The sequence below is a fragment of the Danio rerio genome, chromosome 19 (genome assembly GCF_052040795.2).
Source record: "Danio rerio strain M-AB ecotype USA chromosome 19, GRCz13ab, whole genome shotgun sequence".
NCBI lineage: Eukaryota > Metazoa > Chordata > Actinopteri > Cypriniformes > Danionidae > Danio > Danio rerio.
Window position 1 is genome coordinate 50,804,384 of NC_141039.2, and position 22,794 is coordinate 50,827,177.

General features: G+C 34.8%; 2 protein-coding genes and 1 long non-coding RNA gene across 7 annotated transcripts; 1 reads left to right on the forward strand and 2 right to left on the reverse strand.

Moving 5' to 3' along the window:
• The first annotated feature begins 1,306 nt into the window (after positions 1-1,306).
• Positions 1,307-18,922, forward strand: anxa14 (annexin A14). Of its 4 annotated transcripts, none has more exons than XM_087294373.1 (14): positions 1,307-1,374; positions 2,898-2,958; positions 3,045-3,147; positions 3,421-3,507; positions 4,466-4,581; positions 4,664-4,754; positions 4,849-4,928; positions 5,191-5,229; positions 8,315-8,405; positions 8,980-9,087; positions 9,356-9,411; positions 9,895-10,002; positions 18,248-18,309; positions 18,474-18,918. In XM_087294373.1, the coding sequence occupies exons 2-13, from the start codon at positions 2,917-2,919 to the stop codon at positions 18,305-18,307; spliced, it is 981 nt and encodes a 326-aa protein (XP_087150499.1). In that variant the 5' UTR covers positions 1,307-1,374; positions 2,898-2,916; the 3' UTR covers positions 18,308-18,309; positions 18,474-18,918. The 4 variants fall into 4 exon arrangements, with proteins under 4 accessions (XP_087150499.1, XP_087150500.1, NP_001006053.1 ...); XM_087294374.1 differs by having other exon boundaries at positions 18,414-18,519; NM_001006053.3 differs by having other exon boundaries at positions 3,421-3,509; positions 4,468-4,581; positions 18,248-18,922.
• On the reverse strand, positions 10,805-17,286 carry si:ch73-359m17.11. 2 transcript variants are annotated; one of them, XR_015517276.1, is made up of 6 exons: positions 17,250-17,286; positions 16,895-16,941; positions 16,681-16,781; positions 16,262-16,331; positions 15,668-15,769; positions 10,805-11,274 (listed from the first exon to the last, which is right to left on the reverse strand). It is a non-coding gene; the product is annotated as a si:ch73-359m17.11 (long non-coding RNA). The 2 variants fall into 2 exon arrangements; XR_015517277.1 differs by having other exon boundaries at positions 16,895-16,975.
• Positions 18,923-19,266: 344 nt separating the features above from the next.
• si:ch73-359m17.9 lies at positions 19,267-22,545 on the reverse strand. The gene is made up of 2 exons (NM_001242645.1): positions 22,457-22,545; positions 19,267-20,437 (listed from the first exon to the last, which is right to left on the reverse strand). Exons 1-2 carry the CDS (start codon positions 22,499-22,501, stop codon positions 19,856-19,858), a joined length of 627 nt encoding a protein of 208 aa, NP_001229574.1. The 5' UTR covers positions 22,502-22,545; the 3' UTR covers positions 19,267-19,855.
• Positions 22,546-22,794: the final 249 nt, after the last annotated feature.

A 22,794-nucleotide genomic window follows, 5' to 3' on the forward strand; every position in this document is an offset into this window, starting at 1 on the left:
TGGGTCAGTTGGTGTTTCTGTGTGGAGTTTGCATGTTCTCCCCGTGTTGGTGTGGGTTTCCTCCGGGTGCTCCGGTTTCCCCCACAGTCCAAACACATGCGCTATAGGGGAACTGATCAACTACACTGGCCGTAGTGTATGAGTGTGTGTGGGTGTTTCCCACTAGTGGGTTGCAGCTGGAAGGGCATCTGCTGTTATAACACGCTGGAATAGTTGGCGGTTCATTCCACTGTGGTGACCCCTGATATATAAGGAACTAAGTTGAAGGAAAAAGTATTTGTCACAGCTAGCTATTAATGTCAGCAGGAGGAGAAATGTGGAGCACAATGCAGCTGAATCATTTCTAATATGGTACAAGCAAGATTACTGATTACTTTGAATTCCAATAAAGAAGTTGATCTTGTGGAAAAAAAAAAGCTTTTCTGGGCAGCAACAAATTCTGGCCCAGATTTGGCATAAAGCTGGCACAGCAGCATTCATCCGGCTCTGGCGTACAGCATGTGGGCCAAACATGGTTTGACAGAGGTGGCAGCGTCTTTATGCAATGACAAAAGTAGTATTTGGCCCAGATGTTAAAAATTGATATGTGGGCCATGTAAGTTCGCCTTATCTTGACCCACATTTTAATACTTTTTTTAAGGACAGAAATATTTTGATTTTGACTTCCATCTTCCTGTTAGCATCTTCGAATGCCTTCATTTTAATTCAGGAAACAATCAAGATTTAATCATTTATTGTTTCCTGTATTTAACCTACATCATGAAAACTTTATTAACCAAATTATTATTTTACAAATTATATTATTATTAATCATTACAAACCTTTACCATCATTAACAGAAAGCGCAATGCTTCATGGGTTAATCAATGTCATTGCAGTCGTGTCCCACTTAATAATAACAATAACCAAGCATGGTCCATAGCTGCAATTCACTGCAGCACGTGGGCCGAGCAAAAGCTGATTGTGTGGGCCAGAGCTGGGCCAAATGCATTTTGCTCTGTGGGTTATGTTCTGTTTTGAAGGTTTGGTTTTTACATCTCTGTGATGTTTTTTACCCTCTTCAGTTTTGTAATTGTTATATTTGTAATAACGGGTTGTATATTCTCTCTCTCTCTCTCTCTCTCTCTCCTCTTGAAGACTCCTCGCGTTTCAGAAGCTTGTGTTGTTTCCTCTTCCAGTCCTGCAGGTTTTAGCGTCCGCCTACACCCACAGATCGGGTGTCTGATCTCCTCTCCTCTCATCTGATCTGATGTCAGTTTTTATTCCTCATTCCTGAATGAAAGCTTCGAGTTTTCCTCCTCACTGTGAGTTTGACTGAGTCTCCAGCAGATCCACACACTCTGGGAGAAGTGAAGGCTTCCTCTTTACACTACTGTATGTATGCAACTATTCCTGTCTCTTTATGGATTTATTATGTCTTCTTTATTTGTCAAAGAGATTGCTCTTGAAACTCTTAAATCAAGAAGCATTTTCTAGACAAGCAAAACACATAGTCTTGTGTTCGGAAATAATGAGTCAAAATAAAGTGAGTTTTAAAACAAGCTATGTAATCTGCCAATGGTGTAACTAAAGGGGTAATCATATGCCTGAAGAAAAAACAAGTTTATTTATATGCTGCTTTTAATTAAAAACTCACTTAATTTTGACGCATTATTTCTGAAAACAAGACTAGACCTTTGCATGTCTAAAATGCTTCTTCAAAAACGTGTAGATGTTTGGACTAGAAACAAGACAAAAGCTATGAAGAAAAGCATTTGTGCAGTGCAGTTTATTGAAGATGTGTTGATTTTAAGTGAGAATTAAATACTTCATTTTTGTGAATATCTTAATAAGAGTGCATGTATTTATTTAACCCTCATAAAGCATGCAAAATCTGTGACTTCCAACTATTTTGTAAACAGAATCTATATGTGTCCCACAAAACCAGTTTATTTTTGGATGCTGAGATTTACACATCACATTAAAGCTGAATAAATAATCTTTTACTACTGTAATCTAAATGTAATCCAGAAGTAGTCAGATTACATTGATTGTCAAAAAAATGTGTAATAAAAGTAATCTAAATGTAATCCAAAAGTTGTGATGTTACCATTAATGTGTAATAAACATAATCTACTTGTAATCCTAAAAGAAGTGTGAATATGTTGCCATAACAAAAATTATCAAATATGTGTCATTAAAGTGTAATAGAAGTAAGCTAAATGTAATCCAAAATTGTAATATTAAGTTACAATTAACGTAACTATATGTAGCATGATTACGTAATCAAAATACTCTAAATTTAATTTAAAAATAGCGCAATTGTTACGCTAAATGAGCAATAAAGAAATCTAAATAAAATTCAAAATTGTAATATTACCATTATAATACTATTATATAAGATTATAATAAATATAGTACAAAAAGCATTGTTAATACAATGCCATAATTGTTTAATAAAGGTAATTCTGATTTCTGATTCTGCCAAATGTAATCCAAAAAATGGCATGTTACCCTAAATGTGTAATAAAAGTAATCTAAATGTAATCCAATGTTGTGATATTATATTACCTTTAGTGTGGTAAAGTAATCTAAATGTCATTTAGATTACTTTTATTACACATTTCTGATAATGTAATCTGACTACTTTTGGATTACATTTAGATTACTTTACCACAATAAAGGTAATATAATATCACAACATTTGATTACATTTAGATTACTTTTTTACACATTACAAATATTTTATTCTGACTACTGTTGGTTTACATTTAGATTACTTTTATTACACATTTATGATAGTGTAATCTGACTACTGGATTTGTAATACCACAGTAGTCAGATTACATAGTAGATCTCATCAGCAAGTGTTCTAAGAGTGAAATTTATATTATTTTTGTTGTTTTGATTCATTTTAGTCCTGATCGGCTGTCTATAATGGATGCAGAGAGTAACCCTCAGGAGACGTCTCCGCTCGCAGTCAGTGCTTCATCATCATCATCTTCAGTTTGACCTGTGTCTTCACTGCTCTTCACTCCTCTGTGTTTGATGTGTTTATTCCTCAGGCTGAGGGCATGTGGTGGGGCTCTCTGGGCTCTGTGCGGCCCTTCCCAAACTTCAGACCTGAGAGAGACGTTCTAGTCCTTCACGATGCTCTGGAGAAGAAAGGTGGACTTAAATCATGTTAACTACTGTGTGTAATGAAGGATTACATGTCTGGATTACCTGATCAGATTACTAGAACTGAGGATTTGTAATCAGAGTAAACTACTCTTAAAACACTGTAATCTGACTACAGTTACTCTTTGCATTACTTGATTGCATAATATTTACACAACGGCAGAAAGTTGATCAAAAATTCACAGATTCTGAGTGTGTGTGTGCGTGTGTGTGTGCGTGTGTGTGTGTGTCTGTGTGTCTGTGTATGCATGTGTATTCCAGATGTGAGCAGTGTTGTGAGGACTCTGAGCAATCGCAGTAACGCTCAGAGAAGAGCTCTGGCCAGAGTCTATAAGAGCGTCACACAGAAGATCACACACGCACACACACACACACACACACACACACACACACTTAATATAATATACACAAAATATAATATAATATAATAAAATATAATGATATAATAATAATATCATTTTGTATAATATAATATAATAATAATATAATATGCTATAATATAATAAATTATAGTATATTATTATATAATAGCATGATATAATAATGATATAATTTTGTATACTAATATAATACAATATAATATAATACAATAACATAATGTAATTTAATATAATATAATAAATATAATAATATAATATACTATAATAATGTAATTTAATATTATATAATTGAATATAATATAATATAACGTAATGTAATGTAATAAAATAATATAATGTAATTTAATATTATAATATAATATAATAATATGATGTAATGTAATATAATATAATGTAATATAATATAATATAATAATATGATGTAATTAAATATAATTTAATAAATATAATATAATAATATAATGTAATTTAATATAATATAATAATAATATCATACAATATAATATAATATAATACAATAATATTATAATAATATAATAATAATATAATTTTGTATAATATAATTTAATTTATTATAATATAACATAATATAATTTAATTTGATAATATAATATAATATAATATAATGTAATATAATATAATGTAATATAATATAATGTAATATAATAATATAATGTAATTTAATATAATATAATATATATAATATAATAATATAATAATAATATAATGCAATATAATATAATATAATATAATACAATAATATTAGAATAATATAATAATAATATAATTTTGTATAATATAATATAATGTAATATATCAGGTATTTAATGTTAAATTAATTAAATTACACAATACATGCCTGCAGAGAATCTTTAGAAACCACCAATGTGTGTGTGTGCATGAATGTTTATAAGTGTGTGTGTTCCAGGATCTGGATGTGGGCCTGAAGAAGCTTCTCTCTGGTGATCTTCAGTCTCTGGTTCTCGGTCTGATGTTGAGCCCAGAGCAGTTTGACGCGCATCGCCTGCGGAAAGCCATGGAGGTGTGTGTGTTAATGTGTTGTGTTTAGTGTATGTGTATATTCATCGGTGTGTATGTTTTTTCGTGTGTGTGTGTGTGTTCAGGGTGCTGGAACAGATGAAGACACACTTCTGGAGATTCTGTGCATCAGAACGCCACAGCAGCTCTCCCGCATCAGAGCGTCATACACACACGGTACACACACACTCCACATAGCATCCTTTAGACAGTGTGAGTGTGTTTGTAGTAGTTAAGAGCAGCACACACTGACTGTGAGTGTGTGTGTTAGAGTTTCAGCGGGATCTGGAGAAGGATCTGCTCAGTGAAACCAGTGGAGATTTCTCCAGACTCATCACAGCTCTGCTGAAGGTGAGAGACCCTGCTGCTGCTGCTGCTGTGAGGGGCATCACCTGAACACCAGCTCTGATTACTGCTTCAATATGAGTGATGTGTGTGTGTGTGTGTGTGTGTGTATGTGTGTGTGTGTGTGTGTGTGTGTGTGTGTGTGTGTGTGTGTGTGTGTGTGTGTGTGTGTGTGTGTGTGTGTGTGTGTTTGTATGTGTGTGTGTGTGTGTGTGTGTGTGTGTGTGTGTGCTGTCAGTGTTAATAAACATTCTCTGTGCTTTATCAGAAGGAGAACGAGACGGGGATTATTGAGCAGGACACAGCAGTGAGTACACACACACACACACACACACACACACACACACACATCTGTAGTGATGTTTGTACTGTACAGTCTGTATATTCTGCCCTCAGTAAACACTCTGTGCTTCTACATCTTCACAATCCTTCATTCTGTCTCATTAATGAGCCCCTTCGCTTTCAAAGACCACGAAATGTCCCCACACGGTCAACATTTACTGGTGTGGCCGTTGACTTTTAGATCTTCAGATTCAGTCACTTATAGGAGAAATGAACAGCAGAAACAGTCAAACCTCTCGCTTTACAGACAAGTGTGTTGATGACGAGACATTAAGCAGAATAATATCAGAAGACGAGACCAGTTCAGATCCTCCAGCAGCAGATCCTGCCGTTTCTCTCCGCTAATAATCAGTGAGAGAGGAAATCTCCAGACAGAAACATTCCAGCGGCTGCAGCCACTCGTACAGGAGTAATAAGGCCAATGCTCGTGCGGACATTTGGTACAGACTCACACACTGTCGTCATCACACACACACACACACACACACACACACACACAGGATTGGGTTGTTCCTGTAGTGTTGTTCAGGTCTCACTGCATTCTCTGCAGATGAAGATGATAAAGCTGATGTTTACTGTCTGCTCTGCTGCACAACAGTTTCAGCTCACACACACACACACACACACACACACACACATTCACTCTCTATCCTTATCTCTCTGCCACACACTCACTCACACACACACACAAATATACACACACACAAATATACACACACACACAGAGTCCTTCCCTCCATCTCTCTCTCTCTCTCTCTCTCTCTCTCTCTCTTTCTTTCTCACACACACACACACACCTCCAAACACCCTGGCGTCTGACTCTCTCCTTCACAGTTTAATGATCTCCTTGTGTTGACTTTCATGACTAATGCATGAGGATTAGCTGACTGTGGACTGTTGAACTGCTGGAAATATTACACAGCCGGCATTATGATATAATAACTGTCTGCCCAGTGCCTCACACACATCTTCCCCAAAGCCTGTGTTGTGCTTCAGTGTGAATTCTCACTGTAATTACAAGCTGTTGGGTTGTTTTAAACCAATGCTGGGTCAAATATAGTCAAACCCGACGTTGTCCTTATTTAACCCAACACTGCATTTTGTAGGGATCATTTGACATCATGGTCACCTGGGGTTTGTTCTTCGTACCTCGCTTAATGATTTGGCAGATCCTGGATCTGTTCATCTTGATAACTGATCTCTCGCTAATTTGGTTCTTCAAACAAGTTGGCGAATCAGATCAAAATGTCAGGATGAACTGATCTGAGATCTGCGTGTGTTGTGAAGGACAGATCTAAAGATCCTCGAAATCATGATCAGCAATGCAGCGATTGGCTGACGGCACAGCAGCGTAATGACATCATCTCATTTATATTTAATTATTCATGAATTACACAGAATTTACAGGAAACAGGTTCTTAAATATGATACGCAATAACTTTTCAACTTTGTTTACACTTTCATCAGTCAAGAGTGTTTAGCAGCTTATTTAGTTTTTCAGTTAGAGTGGACTTTCTTTATTATAGTAGCTTAGCTGTAGTAGTAAAGTAGCTGTTTTCTTAATCGCTGTACAGAATAACTGGATGTTTAATTTAGTTTTGCGTCACAAAACAATTTTTAAGCTGGTAAAGGCGTCTGCAACTTTTGTAAAGCATCAAATTACTGTAATATTAGCAGTCAATACATGTTTATGAGTGCATTAAAGTATTATTCCTTAAAAAATATATATTGAATATTAAGCATGTCTAATATCATACATGCTTAATAATTGTTCTAAAGGGATTGTACACGTTTGTCTCTTAAAAGCCCATATCAATAAATTTGTGCAGATTGCATACGTTTAATTACTATATATATATATACACATACACACACATATACAATTGAGGTCAGATATATTCGCCCCCCCCCCCCCCCTTTTTTTATTTTTCCCCAATTTCAGTGTAACAGAGAGCAGATTTCTCCAACACATCTCTAATCATAATAGTGTTAATAACTCATCTCTAATCACTGATTTATTTTCTCTTTGTCATGATGACAGTAAATAATATTAGACTAGATATTCTTCAAGACACTTCTATACAGCTTAGTGTCGTTTAAAGGCTTCACTAGGGTAATTAGGGTAACTAGGCAGGTTAGGGTAATTAGGCGAGTCATTGTATAATGATAGTTTGTTCTGGAGACTATGGAAAAAATATATAACTTAAAGGGGCGAATAATATTGTGCTTAAAATGGTGTTTCAAAAGTTCAAACAGCTTTTGTTTTAGCCGAAATAAAACAAATCAGACTTTCTCCAGAAGAACAAATATTATCAGACACACTGTGAACATTTCCTCAATCTGTTCAACATCATTTGGGAAATATTTAAAATAAAAAATAATTAAACTCAAAGAAAATGTCAGCATTCGGCACATACTTTCAGTATTATCTTTGCTTGAACTGAGCCGATCTAATCCTGTTGATATGAAATGAGCCTGCCCCTGAACAGGTTTGAGCTACCAGAACTGTTGCTATGACAACGACTCTCAGATTTTGAAGAACTAAACAACCCTGGATCAAACGGTCAATATCCAAATCCAGCTAACTGAGTAATCCACTTTTGAAGAACAGACCGTAGCATGCGAAACTTACCAAAAACACACAGGATGTGTTTATTGTTATGAACAGTTCAAAAACACAACACACACTGCAGTACAGCAGTCACATACTCAATCATATTCAATCACCGTATTTTCAAGAGAAATCAATCAGTTTAATCACTTTTAAGTGCATCATTGCTTATCGCATGCTAAAATAAAAGCTGCATTGTTTTGACCTAACATTGGGTAAAATATGAAGAAATACCACAGATGGGTCAAACAAAAGTAATTTATATTTAATGTAATATAATAATGTAATAATATTTAATCCAAAATTAAATGTGTTCATCATATTTGACCCAATGACCCAAGCCAGTGTTTATTTAGCCTGTAGGATGTTGATTGATTGTCAGACTGCGCTGCTCTGTCTTCACTCATGTCTGCTGTATTGGTCCTGCTGTTGTTGTCAGGCTTTATCTGAGGAGCTGAAGAACAAGAAACCTGCAGCTGAAGTCTGGATCCGGACCCTGACCTCCAGACACCCTGAGCACCTGAGCGCAGGTGGGTTACACACTCCACATTCACCAAAGCTGAAAATCTCCTGTAATGTGCTAACCCAGAGCTCACCTGACATGTAGACTTTCATTCCTCAGCAGATCAGTCTTTCATTCACTTTTATTTATTAGTCACAGCAGAATGAACCGCATATGTTTTACATGGCGGATGCCCTTGCAGCTGCAACCCACTATGGGGAAACACCCATACACACTTATTTACACACTCATACACTACGGCCAGTGTAGTTGATCAGTTCCTCTATAGCGCATGTGTTTGGACTGTGGGGGAAACCGGAGCACCCGGAGGAAACCCACACCAACACGGGGAGAACATGCAAACTCCACACAGAAACACCAACTGACCCAGCCGAGACTCAAACCAGCGACCTTCCTGCTGTGAGGCCACAGTGCAATCAGGATAAACGTCTGTCGTCAGGGTGTGAACAGGATCTTCCTCGTCCTCTTTGCAGATAATTATGAGAGTAAACTGTTGACACAAGAGGCTGTTTGGGAACTTTCCATCTGCTGTCTTCATCTGTGTGTGTGTGTGTGTGTGTGCGTCTGTGTGTGTGTTTCAGTGCTGGATGAGCTGGAGGTTGAGAGAGGACAGACAGTGCAAGAAGCTCTGGATGGACACTTCAGAGGATTAATGTCTGCTGACCTCAGGAAGGGCCTCAAGACCCTGGGTAACCCTGTGTGTGTGCGCACACCTTGTGTTCCTTACATTATAAGGACCAAATGTCCCCACAAGTATAGCAGTGCCAGTCAAATGTGTTGTGGTGTTGATGAGGATAATCCGGCAGAATGGAGGAGTGTGAAGATGTGAGAGTGCAGAGGGTGTTTGCTGTGAGGGCTGAGGGGAGAACATAGAGATAGCTGTACAAGAGTGTGTGTGTGTCTGTGTGTGAGAGAGTGTGTGTGTTCACTGATGAGCATCTCTCTGTCCCTCATTAGTGTGCACTATCCAGGACCCATATCTGTACTTGGCTCAGCGCATCCAAACTATGAAGGTAAGTTTGAGGTTTACTCTAAGAAATAAGTGTGTGTTTGTGTGTGTGTGTGTGTGTGTGTGTGCGTGTGCGTGTGCGTGTGCGTGTGCGTGTGTTTGTTTGTGTAGGATCATAACAAATACACCTAGAAGGAAACCTCTTTAATCTTGTCGAAGTGTTGTGTTTATTAATCTGTGTTCAGATGATGCAAATCCTGTGGAGATGTGAACAGCAGAGTTCCTCTAACACTCTCGGTGCTGTCACATCTGCACGGATCACACACTGCGGCTCACTGTGACCCTGTTTACCCTCATCTGATATCAGATTCATGCATTATGTTAATTCAAATCTAATTAGTGATGATTTAATTGAGGAGACATTTGAGTTGAATATACATTTGAATCAAATTATACAATATTTAGTGTGTGTATTGATGTGTGTGTGTTTCCTGTGTGTGTGTGTGTGTGTGTGTGTGTGTGTGTGTGTGTGTGTGTGTGTGTGTAGTTTGCAGTGGTTCAGGGTGTGATTGTGTCTCACAGTGAAGAGGATCTGCTGAGGGTCAGAGTCGCTTACAAGAAGACCAGCGGAAGCTCACTATACACTGCCTTACAGGTGTCTACACACACACACACACACACACACACACACACATACACGCATATTTGTGTATATACATATATATTTATGCACAAATACACGCACTCATGCACTCTCTCAAACACACACAAAACACACACATGCAGTTTCACACACATATAAGCTCACACAGACAAACACATGCTCATGCACGTACATGTATATAAGTACAAACACACTCTCATACACACACATTTAAGCTTACACAAAAAACTCTCATGCACACACACACACACACACACATATATATATATATATATACGCACATTTAAGCTCACACACATAAACTCACACAAAAACATGCTCATACCCACTTATATATACAAACACTGTAAAAAATTTCCCTGTAAAAAAACAGTAATCTACTGGCAGCTGTGGTTGCCATTATCATACTGTAAAAATATGGTGCCCTACCGTTTTTTAAATTACCAGCATGATACTGTTTTTGTTAGCAACAGTATTCTACTGTTGTGGAACTGTAAAAATACAGTGCCCTACCGTTTTAAATTAACAGCATGATACAGTTTTTTTAGCCACAGTAATCTACTGTTATGGAACTGTAAAAATACAGTGCCCTGCCATTTTAAATTAACAGCATGATACTGTTTTGTAAGATACAGCATACCACTGTTATTCTAATGTAAAAATACAGTGCCCTAACTTTTTTACATTTTATCTACAGCATGCATCTGTTATTTAGAAGCATAAAGCTGTTAAATTACAATCCATATTTAACCATATTATTTCAGATTAAAATGATTCAAAAAGAGAAATAAATCCAAGTTATATTTCACATTTTTATTTTCAAACAACACAAAATGAAATCTGCATTGTGTTTGTGAAAATATTAAGCCAAAGAACAGGCAAAAATTGTAAGTTCTCCAGAAATGTTAAGATTGTATTCAGCATTGTACATCAAGAAGCAACTTACCGAATGTCATAGAAAAAATTAATAAATAGCCACTTTACAATTGAGTCTTGGATATAAAATATAAAAAAATTATAGCCCCAAAATGAGCTTCAGCAAATAAAGAAAAAAAGGCCTCTGTGTTGCAAAAGTAGGGGGGTGCAAGCTAGCTGCATTTTAAATAAAGTCCCATTCAAAGTCCATTAGTTTCTTTAAAAGGTTTGAAACCTTGGGGTTTACAGTCATGGTCTTCTTCTGAACTGTCTTGCCAGTTTTTTTTTGACGTCACATTTCCTCTCACAGCCTTGGTTCCCCTCTCTGGATTTATGCCAGCAAAGCATCTGAATAATAAGAATAAAAGATTTTCTGTGAACAAGGTATTTAAAACTGTATGACTTACAAAAATAAATAAACTATCTGCAAAAGTGATTTTCTGTTCTGAAAGAAAATTTTAGTGAAAAAGCACATGCATTTTTGCAGCACTAAAATGGTTTTCCCTGAAAAAAGGTTATTATTATATGATGAAGATTAAAGACATGAAAAGGGTATTCAAATGTTAAAATGTTTGATTTTTGAACAACACCAGTGACGTGTGTGTACATAGTTTAAGTCCCTATTTGCTATTATTTATGTGCAGTTGAAGTCAGAATTATCAGCCCCTTTTTTTGAATTATTTATTTTCATTATTTTCCTAATGATGTTTAACAGAGCAAGTAAATGCTCACAGTATCTGATAATATTTTTTTTTTCAGGAAAAAGTCTTGTTTTATTTTGACTTTTACTTTTTAAATATTCATTTTAAGGTCAAAATTACTAGCCCCTTTAAGCTATATAATGTTTAGATAGTCTACAAAACAAACCATTGCTATATAATGACTTGCCTAATTACCCTAATCAGCCTAGTTAACCTAATTAACCCAGTTAAGCCTTTAAATGTCACTTTAAGCTGTATAGAAGTGTCTTGAAGTATATCTCATCAAATAGTATTTACTGTCATCATGACAAAGAGAAAATAAATCAGTTATTAGAGATGAGTTATTAAAACTATTATGATTAGAAATGTGTTGAAGAAATTCTCTCCGTTAAACAGAAATAGGGGAAAAAAATAAACGGGGCAAATAATTCAGACTTCAACTGTATATAATATAATATATATATTTTTTCCCCAATTTCTGTTTAACAAAGAGAAGATTTGTTCAACATTTCTGAACATACTAGTTTTAATAACTAATTTGTAAAAACTAATAACTGATTTCTTTTATCTTTTCCATGATGACAGCAGATAATAATTGCCTATATTTTATTTTTAAAATACTAGTGTTTAGCTTAAGGTGACATATAAAGGCCTAACTAGGTTAATTAGGTTAATTAAAGTCATTGTATAACGATGGTTTGTTCTATAAACAATCAAAAATATGTATTGCTTTAGGGGACTAATAATATTGACCTTAATATGTTTTAAAAAAAAAAAAAAAAACTACCTTTATTCTAGCTAAAACCAGAAAAAATTTCTCCAGGAGAAATAATATCAGAAATTTTGTGAAATATTCTTTGCTCTGTTAATCATAAATATGTAAATATTGAAAAAAGAAAAAAAAAATCAAGGAGGCTAATAATTTTGACCACGCACGCACACACACACACACACGCACGCACACACACACACCACATATAGTGTTCAGCATAAATGAACAGCCCCTTTAAAAAATGTATATTTGTATAAATTCCTCAGTGAATATAGACAAATATATATTGGTGCATTTAAACAAAACAGTTTTATTAAACAGAGTAATATTTTTTTCCTGTTATTCCTGTTATTATTAAAGATGTATTTATTCATCAATAAATATTATTTTTCATCAAAATATTCAAAATATTCACTGGCGTGTACTAAGTTTATTAGCTCCAATTTTGGCTTTGACTAATCTAATGTTTATGCACAAATATATAATTGTAAAGCATTCTATTCAAAATATTAATCTGAAGGACAGAGTTTTTAGAGGTCATGTTTAAAAAGGCTATTCTGCTCACAAAGGCTGCATTTATTTGATCAAAAATAAAGTAAAAATGTTGAATTTTAAAGTGTTACTACTAGGGATGTAACAGTATCAGAATTTCACTGTACGATAATACCTCAGTATGAATGGCAAACTTATTGAATAATTTACAGGAAAAAAACAAAACTAATGAAAAGACTTGAAAAAAGTCCCAAAAGTGTTTATTTACCTTAGCACTGAACATATCAATGACATACAAATTAGCCATCTATCTGTAAGTTTCGAAACAGGAACTTCAATTTTTTAATTTTAATAACAAAAAACTATTAAACTATATATATATATATATATATATATATATATATATATATATATATATATATATATATATATATATATATATAAAGTTTCAATTTAGTATTGTTGAAAACTCATCACATTCAACATTTAATCACTCACTCACTTAGATAGAGATGGGTTTAAAGGAAAATTATCATATAACTAAAATCTGGTAAAAGCTGGGATCTCTGAGCATGTCCCCTGCAACAGAAAAACCCCCTCTCATTTGGGACTGAGGTTTCTGGGACAGAGAGATATGATTAAGCCAAGGTTGACAGCAGTGGGTGACGTTGTGCATTGTCTTTCCCCCACTTGAGAGGACAAGCCATGAGTGAGATAGAGGTCTCTTTGCGGTACAAGTCAATGTCTGCATCAATCTAACAAGTGTGCTGTGTTCTGCAGTCCCCATGACTGTTTTTAGTCGTATTCCCCGACCTATATTTCACCACAGTCTGGCAGTGCCTGCATACTGCATTCTTATTTGTCTGTCACCTTTTCTCCTTTCTTGTATCTTTTTAGAGAGAAATCGAAATGCTTTCAAACATCCGATTTGAAACCCGCTTTAGGTTCGATCATTTCCAGCTCTTTTTATTCCCCGCTACTAGCACCACACTCCATTTCCGCATTACTGGATCTGTAGCGACAACAGACCGCAAAGGATGATGGGAATCATCCTGGGCTGATGGGAATTGTAGTTCCTGCTACCTCCCTTTCGCTTCATTCGCCTAAGCAAACTTTTCTCAGAAATATAGTTTTATTGAGTCATGCGCCTACGCTAATATTGAAAAAAATTACTATTGCGGTATGACGGTATTTACAATTTTGTTACATCCCTAGTTACTACACAATTTAAATAATTCAAATTTTTCAATTTTTATTTTTTTTCTTATTGAACTTAGTTTCACATTTAATTTAGTGTCACATGATCCTTAAGAAATCATTATATTATTGGTACAAAACCACTAATATTGATTCTTATAATGATCAGTGCTAAAAAAAAAAAAGCTTCAAAGTATTTTGGAAACTGATACATTCTTTTACCATTGTTTGATTAAAAAAATAAGTAATTTTTTTTAAAAATCTTTTTTGCATTATAAAAAATTAATTTACTTTTATTCATTCCTTCATTCATTTTCTTTTTGGCTTTTTCCCTTTTCTGGGGTCGCCACAGCGGAATGAACTGCCAACTTATCCATCATATGTCTTACGCAGCGGATGCCCTTCCAGCTGCAACCCATCACTGGGAAACACCCATACACTCTCATTCACACTCATACACTACAGACAATTTAGCTTACCCAATTCACCTGTATCGCATGTCTTTGGACTGTGGGAAAAACCGGAGGACCCGGAGGAAGCCCACGCGAACACAAGGAGAACATGCAAACTCCACATGGAAATGCTGACCCAGTCGAGGCTTGAACCAGCAACCTTCTTGCTGTGAGGTGACAGCACTACCTACTGAGCCACCGCGTTGTCTAATTTACTTTCATGCTTGAACAATTTAGTTTGATGAGTAAAAGTAATTAATTTTCAATGGTACTTTGAAATAGTATTGTATAATGTGTACTGACGTGGTGGCGCAGTAGGTAGTGCTGTCACCTCACAGCAAGAAGGTCACTGGTTCGAGACTTGGCTAGGTCAGTTGACGTTTCTGTGCGGAGTTTGCATGTTTTCCCCGTGTTCACGTGGGTTTCTTCCTGGTGCTCTGGTTTCCCCCATAAGTCTAAAGATGTGGTACAGGTGAATTGGGTAGGCTATATTGTTCGTAGTGTATGTGTGTGAATGGGTGTGTATGGATGATTCCCAGACATGGGTTGCAGCTGGAAGGGCATCCACTGCATAAAACATGTGCTGGATAAGTTGGCGGTTCATTAAGCTGTGGCAACCCTGGAATAATAAAGGGACTAAGCCGAAAAGAAAATGAATGAATAATGTGTATTGTATTGTTTCACAAAGTTCTGACAACAACAATAAATGTTTATTCTTAGCAGATGGTTATATTAAGCACCATGAGAATTATGTGACACTGAGGACTAGTATTTTTAATGATGATCAAAATTTAACTTTAAAATACAAGAATCACATTTTAAACTAAATACAATAAAATACCAGTACATGATTTAATTAGTTTATGATAAATATATACTATTTAACTGACATTTCACTATATCACAGTTTTTGATGTATTTGTCCTTGTTTCTATTACAGTATTGTTTAGCCTTTGTGAGCACAAGAAGCTTATTATACGACATATATATATATTTCTGATTCCAAACTTTTCACTTGTAGTATATACACACAAACACACATGTGACAAGTTGGACATAACAATATTCTATTCCATGAAGTCCTCATGCTAAATTAAACTAAAAATTTGTAAGTGCAAACATATTACCTTTGAAGGAATTCCAGTGTGCATGCTCACCCTCACAGATTACTCTGCCTTCCATGCTGATCATCCATTTTTTTATCCACTGGCCCAAAGTATCATCTGAACCTTTAATAAATTGGTTGATTAAAGTATTATTTAGGAATTATTCTGGAGATTAATTCTGTGATTTATCATTTGTTTTGAAAGGCTTGGTGTAGAAAGGGCCATAATAAAATTATGCAAGACGTGATAAAGCCATACAATATCATTTTTCAAAATTAAAATAAATATTAAAATAACTGTAATAAGCAACTACATGAAATCAAACCAGGTAATCTGAGATTCAAAGATAATGAAAAGTGACAGAATGTCTTAAGCATGTGTTAAAACATTGACAATAGTATGTCAATAGTAATACCAAAGGATAACTAGGCTTCTAAAAGGCAAGTTTATTTCTTTGGGTATCAGATCAAAACAAATACATACATTTCTAACTAAATGAGACTTTGCTTTAATGAATTAAAAACGAATGAATCTATTTCGTCAAATACAAACCAGCAAAGTCTATAGCGGGACACAAATTAGATTTTTTCCCTATCTTAATCACAAAATACTTACCAGGCAGAATCAAATGAGGAGTCACTGGCAGGTTACCCATCTTTTCAAGATTAGCAGTGGTGGCAGACATCTATTGGTCAAAAATGAATTGTAAAGAATTTTCATTATAATAGCAGTTACTCCTTACTCACAAAAAAGATTAAAAGCTCTGCTACTTTAGGTAACGTTACCAAGCATAAAATCTGATCGTAATTCTAGTCAATTTCTATATAAACCAACTGCAATAACGTAAAAATAACAAAGGTCTCACTCGATCTTAAAATGTTATTTTTAGAAGCACCGGAGTTGCAAATGAAAAGGTGTATCTGTAATAAAATGGACCAAATATGCAAGTTACACATGTAACCACATGAAAAAAAAAAAGATTCTGTACAATCTTCACTCAAAGTTCATGTAAAATCTAGGTTTAACATTCTTACCTGTGTGTGATGTGAATATGAGTCCTCCAGCTATCGTTAGCTTGCTAAATTAGGCTAAAGTTACCCTCTTTCTCTTCTCAAGACATTCACAGGGTCGGATCCTGCAATTAAATAAACAGGTACTTTGGTTATGTGTTGATTGGATGTTTATGGCATGATATTTAAATTTAATAAGTATTTTAAAGATAGTACGTTTACAGATATAGCTTCTTACCTCGTCGAAAATATCCAAATTATCCAATTATCCTTTCTTGTAAGTACCTTGGAGTTTCAAACAGAGACACGCAATTCAAACCTGTCATAAAATGCAGGGCAATGTACCAGTTCATGTAACCACAAATTATAACGTTCAACATTTTCACTGTTCCTAAAAGTTCAGGTAAAATATCCATCCAGGCTCCAGGAGATGTGAGGACTAACGTTACCGAGTCCTTATGCTAATCTTGCTTTTCAAATTCACACAGTCAAATCATTGTTGCAGTTGTGTGTTTATTGGATGTTTACATGTGATTTTAAAAACTAACAGGTACTTTACAGATAGTTAGTCACATATGGAGCTGCAAACTTACCTCATGTAGATAATCCAAAATGGCGTCTTGTGTACACAGAAAAAAATATGGTATAAAACCGTTAAATTACAGTGCCCTTACTGTTGTTGCTCAACCACTCAAACTGAAGTGAGCAAGTCTTCCCATGATGCATTGTAAAAAACGGCAACTTGCTGTTTTTACATTAAAACGGTATTTTGCTGTTTATTTTCACCGTAAATTTACAGGAATTTTTTACAGTGAACACATACTCTGTCACACACACACATATATACACAAACATGCTCTCATACACACACTCAAATAAACTCACACAAAAACATGCTCACAAACACATACACACACACACACACACACACACTCTCTCTCTCTCTCTCTCTCTCACACACACACTCATACACACACACACTCATATGCTCAAATACTCTCTCTCTCACACAAACACACACACACATTTTAGCTCACACAAAAACATGCTTGCATTTTTAAACACACACACACACACACACACACACAGACATAAGCTCAAATACTCTCTCACACAAACACACACATTTTAGCTCACAAAAAACATGCTCATACCCACTTATAAATACAAACACATGCACATACTCTGTCACACACACACACACACTCTCACACACATACTCGTACACACACATAAGCTCAAATACTCTCTCACACAAACACACACACATTTTAGCTCACACAAAAACATGCTCACATGCTCAAACAAACACACACACACACACATAAGCTTAAACACAAACATAAGCTTCTCTCACGCAAACACACTTTCGCACAAATTACCCGATACAATAACATGCTCACACACAGTGTTTTTTTTGTTTTTTTTTGGTGTGAGGGTTAAAAAACTTTTTAACAACGTTTTTGATCGATTCATTTACGTGTGTGTGTGTGTGTGTGTGTGTGTGTGTGTGTGTGTGTGTGTGTGTGTGTGTGTGTGTGTGTGTGTGTGTGTGTGTGTGTGTGTATTGTGTGTGTTTTTTGCTCAACAGAAGCAGTTTAAAGCTGAGCTCCTGCAGGGTTTGTTGGCTATTTGTCGAGCTGAAGATTAAAGGTGCTCTACACATCACTGATACTCAACATGATCATTATAATATCACTGATAATAAAAGATGATCATTATAATATCACTGATACTCAACATGCGTGTGTTTACAGTTCCTCTACATTGGCTGCGGTTTATGATCAATGCATTAATAAAAGGTCACTGTTTTGCAGAACTGACCTTTATCAAGAGGGGGAAAAGAAAACACGCTAAAAACTCATTATAATGCTGATTTTAATCATTATGGACACAAATTGTGCAAATAATCTGAAAATTTAAGCCACCAGTAAACTTTAATGTTTGAAAATATTTTGTATTTGTTTCCACCTAAGTGATTGATTGATTGATTGATTGATTGATTCATTCATTCATTCATTGATTCATTGATTCATTCATTCATTCATTCATTCATTCATTCATTCTAATAGTAGGATAAAGCAGTCAGTTGTCATTTTATTTGTGTATTTTTCAAGGTTTATTTAATGTGATTTTTATGATGAACCTGCAGTGAAATGATTGTTATAATGCTGAAAATGTTCTGCTACTGTGACTTAGATACCCATAAAACCAAATGTGTCATCAAAACAGCCCAGTAAATGTACATGTTTACCTTCTCAACTCATTATATCTTGCTTTATTTCTCTTAATTTATGCATTTCTGCTCTAGAAAAAGTGTATTTTCTTCTCTGTGAGATGTGAACATTAACTGATCGCAGTGTGGGTCATTCAGAATCACTAGTTTCTTATTTAGCCAAAGGCTTCAGAAATGTTTTCCTAGGATATCAGAAGATCAAGAGCTGACTAACAGCAAATGATTGATCATGAGCAGCTCTATTAGTCCAGGAGAGCTCAATTATTAAACCCTAAATCCATAAACCTGACATCACAAGGAAAAGGACACAATTATTGATTTAAATGACCTTAACACACACACACACACACACACACACACACACACACACTACAAGAAGAGAGTGCTTTTTTTTATTGTTTTCAGATGTTTCCTTTACACCATTGTTGTATTTCAGATATTCAATGCTGACATGATGCATCAAGCACTTTCAGTCAAGGCAATTTATATGCAATATTTGTAAATGTGTCTACATGATAACATTTAATCAAACAGAAGTGTACACATGGACATGATTAATATGTATGTGCAAAGCTAATGCCAGTGATTGAGGCGTGAATGTTTTATAGTGGTTTCAAGCATCAAAGTAGAGCTGTGAGACTCTTATCATATCAATACAGAGAGTTACTTTAATCCCTTTTCTGTGCATTAAAATGTGCATTTTCTGAGGCAGAAATAATCACAAAGTTTATAATTATTCACAATGATTATTGTATCAAAGCAGCTTTACAAATGTGCACACTATTGCATTGCAATCAGATTAAGTTCAAGTCACAATCAAGCATGAGTTATTCTAATTAAACAGTTAATCTGCAGCTGTATAGCGTATAGGTGATGTTTAATGAGCTGTATCTGTGTAATCTGATGGCATCATTTATTACAAGCAGTTGAAAATAATAGCAAAAGTAGTTCTCCATGAGTGTGTCAGAGGGTCTTCAGCAGGAACAGTAATGCACCCACACTGAAGCTGACGGAGGCTCTCAGGGACCCGCTGGAGGAGGTGGTCTTCACAGTGCTGAAGGTGGAGGTGCTGGTGGTTTTCTCTGCTGGGTTGGTTTTGGTACTGCTTGCAGATGATGGAGCTGTGGAGGGCTTTGTTGTTGTTGTTGTGTTTGTGGTTGTTGTTGTGTTTGTGTTTGTGTTTGTGGTTGTTATGTTTGTGTTTGTTGTTGTTGTGGTGTTTGTTGTTGTTGTGTTTGCTGGAGTGTGAGTTTCTGGACTGGTTGTTGGATGCTCTGCTTTAGTTGGAGTATTTGTGTCTGGAGCGCCTGTGCTGGTCAAGGTGTTTGCACCAGTTGTTGAACTCTCGTGTTGGACTGTGGTTGCGCTTGCAGTGTGTGGGCTGATGGTCGTAGTGGTTTCTGTAGTCGGGGCTACAGTAGTTGTAGTAGTTTCTGCAGTCGTATCTGTTTTGGCATTGGCTGTGGATGTACTTATGGTGGTTGTTGTTGTTGTTGGTGGTGGTGTTGGTGGTGGTGTTTGTGTTGGTCCCACATTGCTCTGAGCCTTTAGGGAAACAATTAAAACTCATTATCCAGTGGCAGTATATTGAAATGAACCACAGCGCATTGTCTGCATTGTTAAAAACACATTATTATTGTTATTTGTTCCTCAGATTTCATGAATGTGAAACTTCCTCTTCCCTATGAGCACCACAACACAACACAATGTAAGCACTAATATTTCCTTATCTGGTATCTGTTTGAGCTGCAGCAGTGTACATAAGATATGACATCTATAACACATGATGCATGTACCAGCAGTGAGTCTGAACAGATCTAATGCTTCCTTACTTTACTGCACAGCAAAAATGCTTCTCTAATTTAGAGGATTTGTCTTTTTTCTAGTCCAAATACCTAAAAACTCTTAAATTAATAAGAATTATCAAATCGAGCAGAGAATATTGTTTTGTTTTCAGTAATAATGAGTCAAAATTAAGAGAGTTTTTCATTAAAATGAGCAAAATAATCTTCCAATGGGGGAAGCAGAATAATATTATGTCAAAGTGAACACTACATTATTTTTCTCACACCGATTATTTTGCTTATTTTATTGATAAACTCTTTTAATTTTGACTCATTATTTCTGAATACAGACCCTATTTAATGCTTGTCTAGAAAATGCATCTTGATTTAGGAACTTTTAGAAACTCAGACTGGACACACGACAAAAACTTGAAGCATTTTTGCAGTGCGTGTAAGAAAGTAGAAGTGTACATAAATTTACATTGATATTTAATCTCTCTTTCTGACACTGAACATCAATATTTGTACATCTTTGTTATTTTATGAACCTGAACACGAACAAACACGGAACCGCTGTAAGGTTAATGAACACTGACTAATGCGTTACTCTAGTTAATACATGAACTAATGCTTACAAATGTTACTATTTTAGTCTTGCTTTAAGCATGAATTTTTGCATTTTTGTTACATTTTTACTTTAAATATGTGTGTTTTTAAAGATGATGCTATTATTAGAAGGCTATTTAACAGTTTATTACGGTATTGTTATATTATCATAAAGATATCTAATTTATAAATATATATATATATATATATATATATATATATATATATATATATATATATATATTTTTTTTTTTTTTTTTTTAACATTCAAATGCAACAACTTACAAATTTTGTCCAACAAATATTTACACCACAGTTGACAATAAAACATGCAATATACAAACAATCCATAAATAAGTGTGGTGGTAATAGTTTAATACAAAAAGAAACAAACAAATAATAAATAAATAAATAAATAGTAATAATAATAAAAATAAATAAAATAATTATATAATATTATTCTTTTATGTTTTGCGTATTATATATATATATATATAATTTTTTCTTATTCAAAACAAAGTTTCTGACCTTTCTTTAATCTCTTTATACATTTATACTTTATAAGTGAACCACTAAATCAACCTAAATAAAAGCTTTTTAACTAGTTTACACCTAAAATGATTCCATTTGTTTACTTTTAACTTCATTTATTGTTGAATTAGGATGCAAACAAATGTTATGGTGTAAAGAGTTAAAGCATTTCTTAATTCTTGATTCATCAGTTCACTGTTTATTATAATGAAATTCTGTTCATCTTTGTTTTTCGTAGCGCTTTTATTTGTGTAAAGCAGTTTAACACTAAACAATAAAAGATCCTAAACGTCATAATAATGTTTATTATATATAAACAGTGGATCATTTATAGCATAAACATTTCCTGCAAACATTTGACATCTGTGTTCACCTTGAAGACATTTCTCCTTGAAATATGACCCCCGGTCTTTCCTTCTGAGCATTTTTACAAAAAAAAAAATGCAAAAAAAAAAGAGTACTAAGATCTTTACTTTTCTGTAAAATATGAGCTTTAATCTGATAACTGAAGCTTAAGTCTGTATAGTATAAGCAGTTTTTAGTGTTTCTTTGTAATTACGAGCATCATGAGCCCTGTTCTGAACCTGGTTTACAGCGCTGTGTGTGTGTGTGTGTGTGTATGTGTGTGTGTGTCTGTGTGTACCTGAGTGTGTGTGATGAGCAGAAGCAGAGCGATCCAGATCTTCATGATGTGTTCAGTCTGAGATCCGTCTTCAGAATAATCTGCTTCTCCTTCCTCTGCTCTTATATTCACAGGTGTGTGTGGATGCAGGTGTGTGTGTGTGTTTGTGTTTCTGTGTGTGTGTGTGTGTCTCAGCCACTCCCTGATTTTCAATATTTTTGATTTTGCTTATTTGTAGATCAGGGGTGTTTTTTTCACTTGCTCCCTCAGTGTTATATTTTATTAATACATTTTTATTTTTTATTTATTTTTTATTACATTTTTTTCATTTTCTCAATTTGTATTTTATTTAATTTATC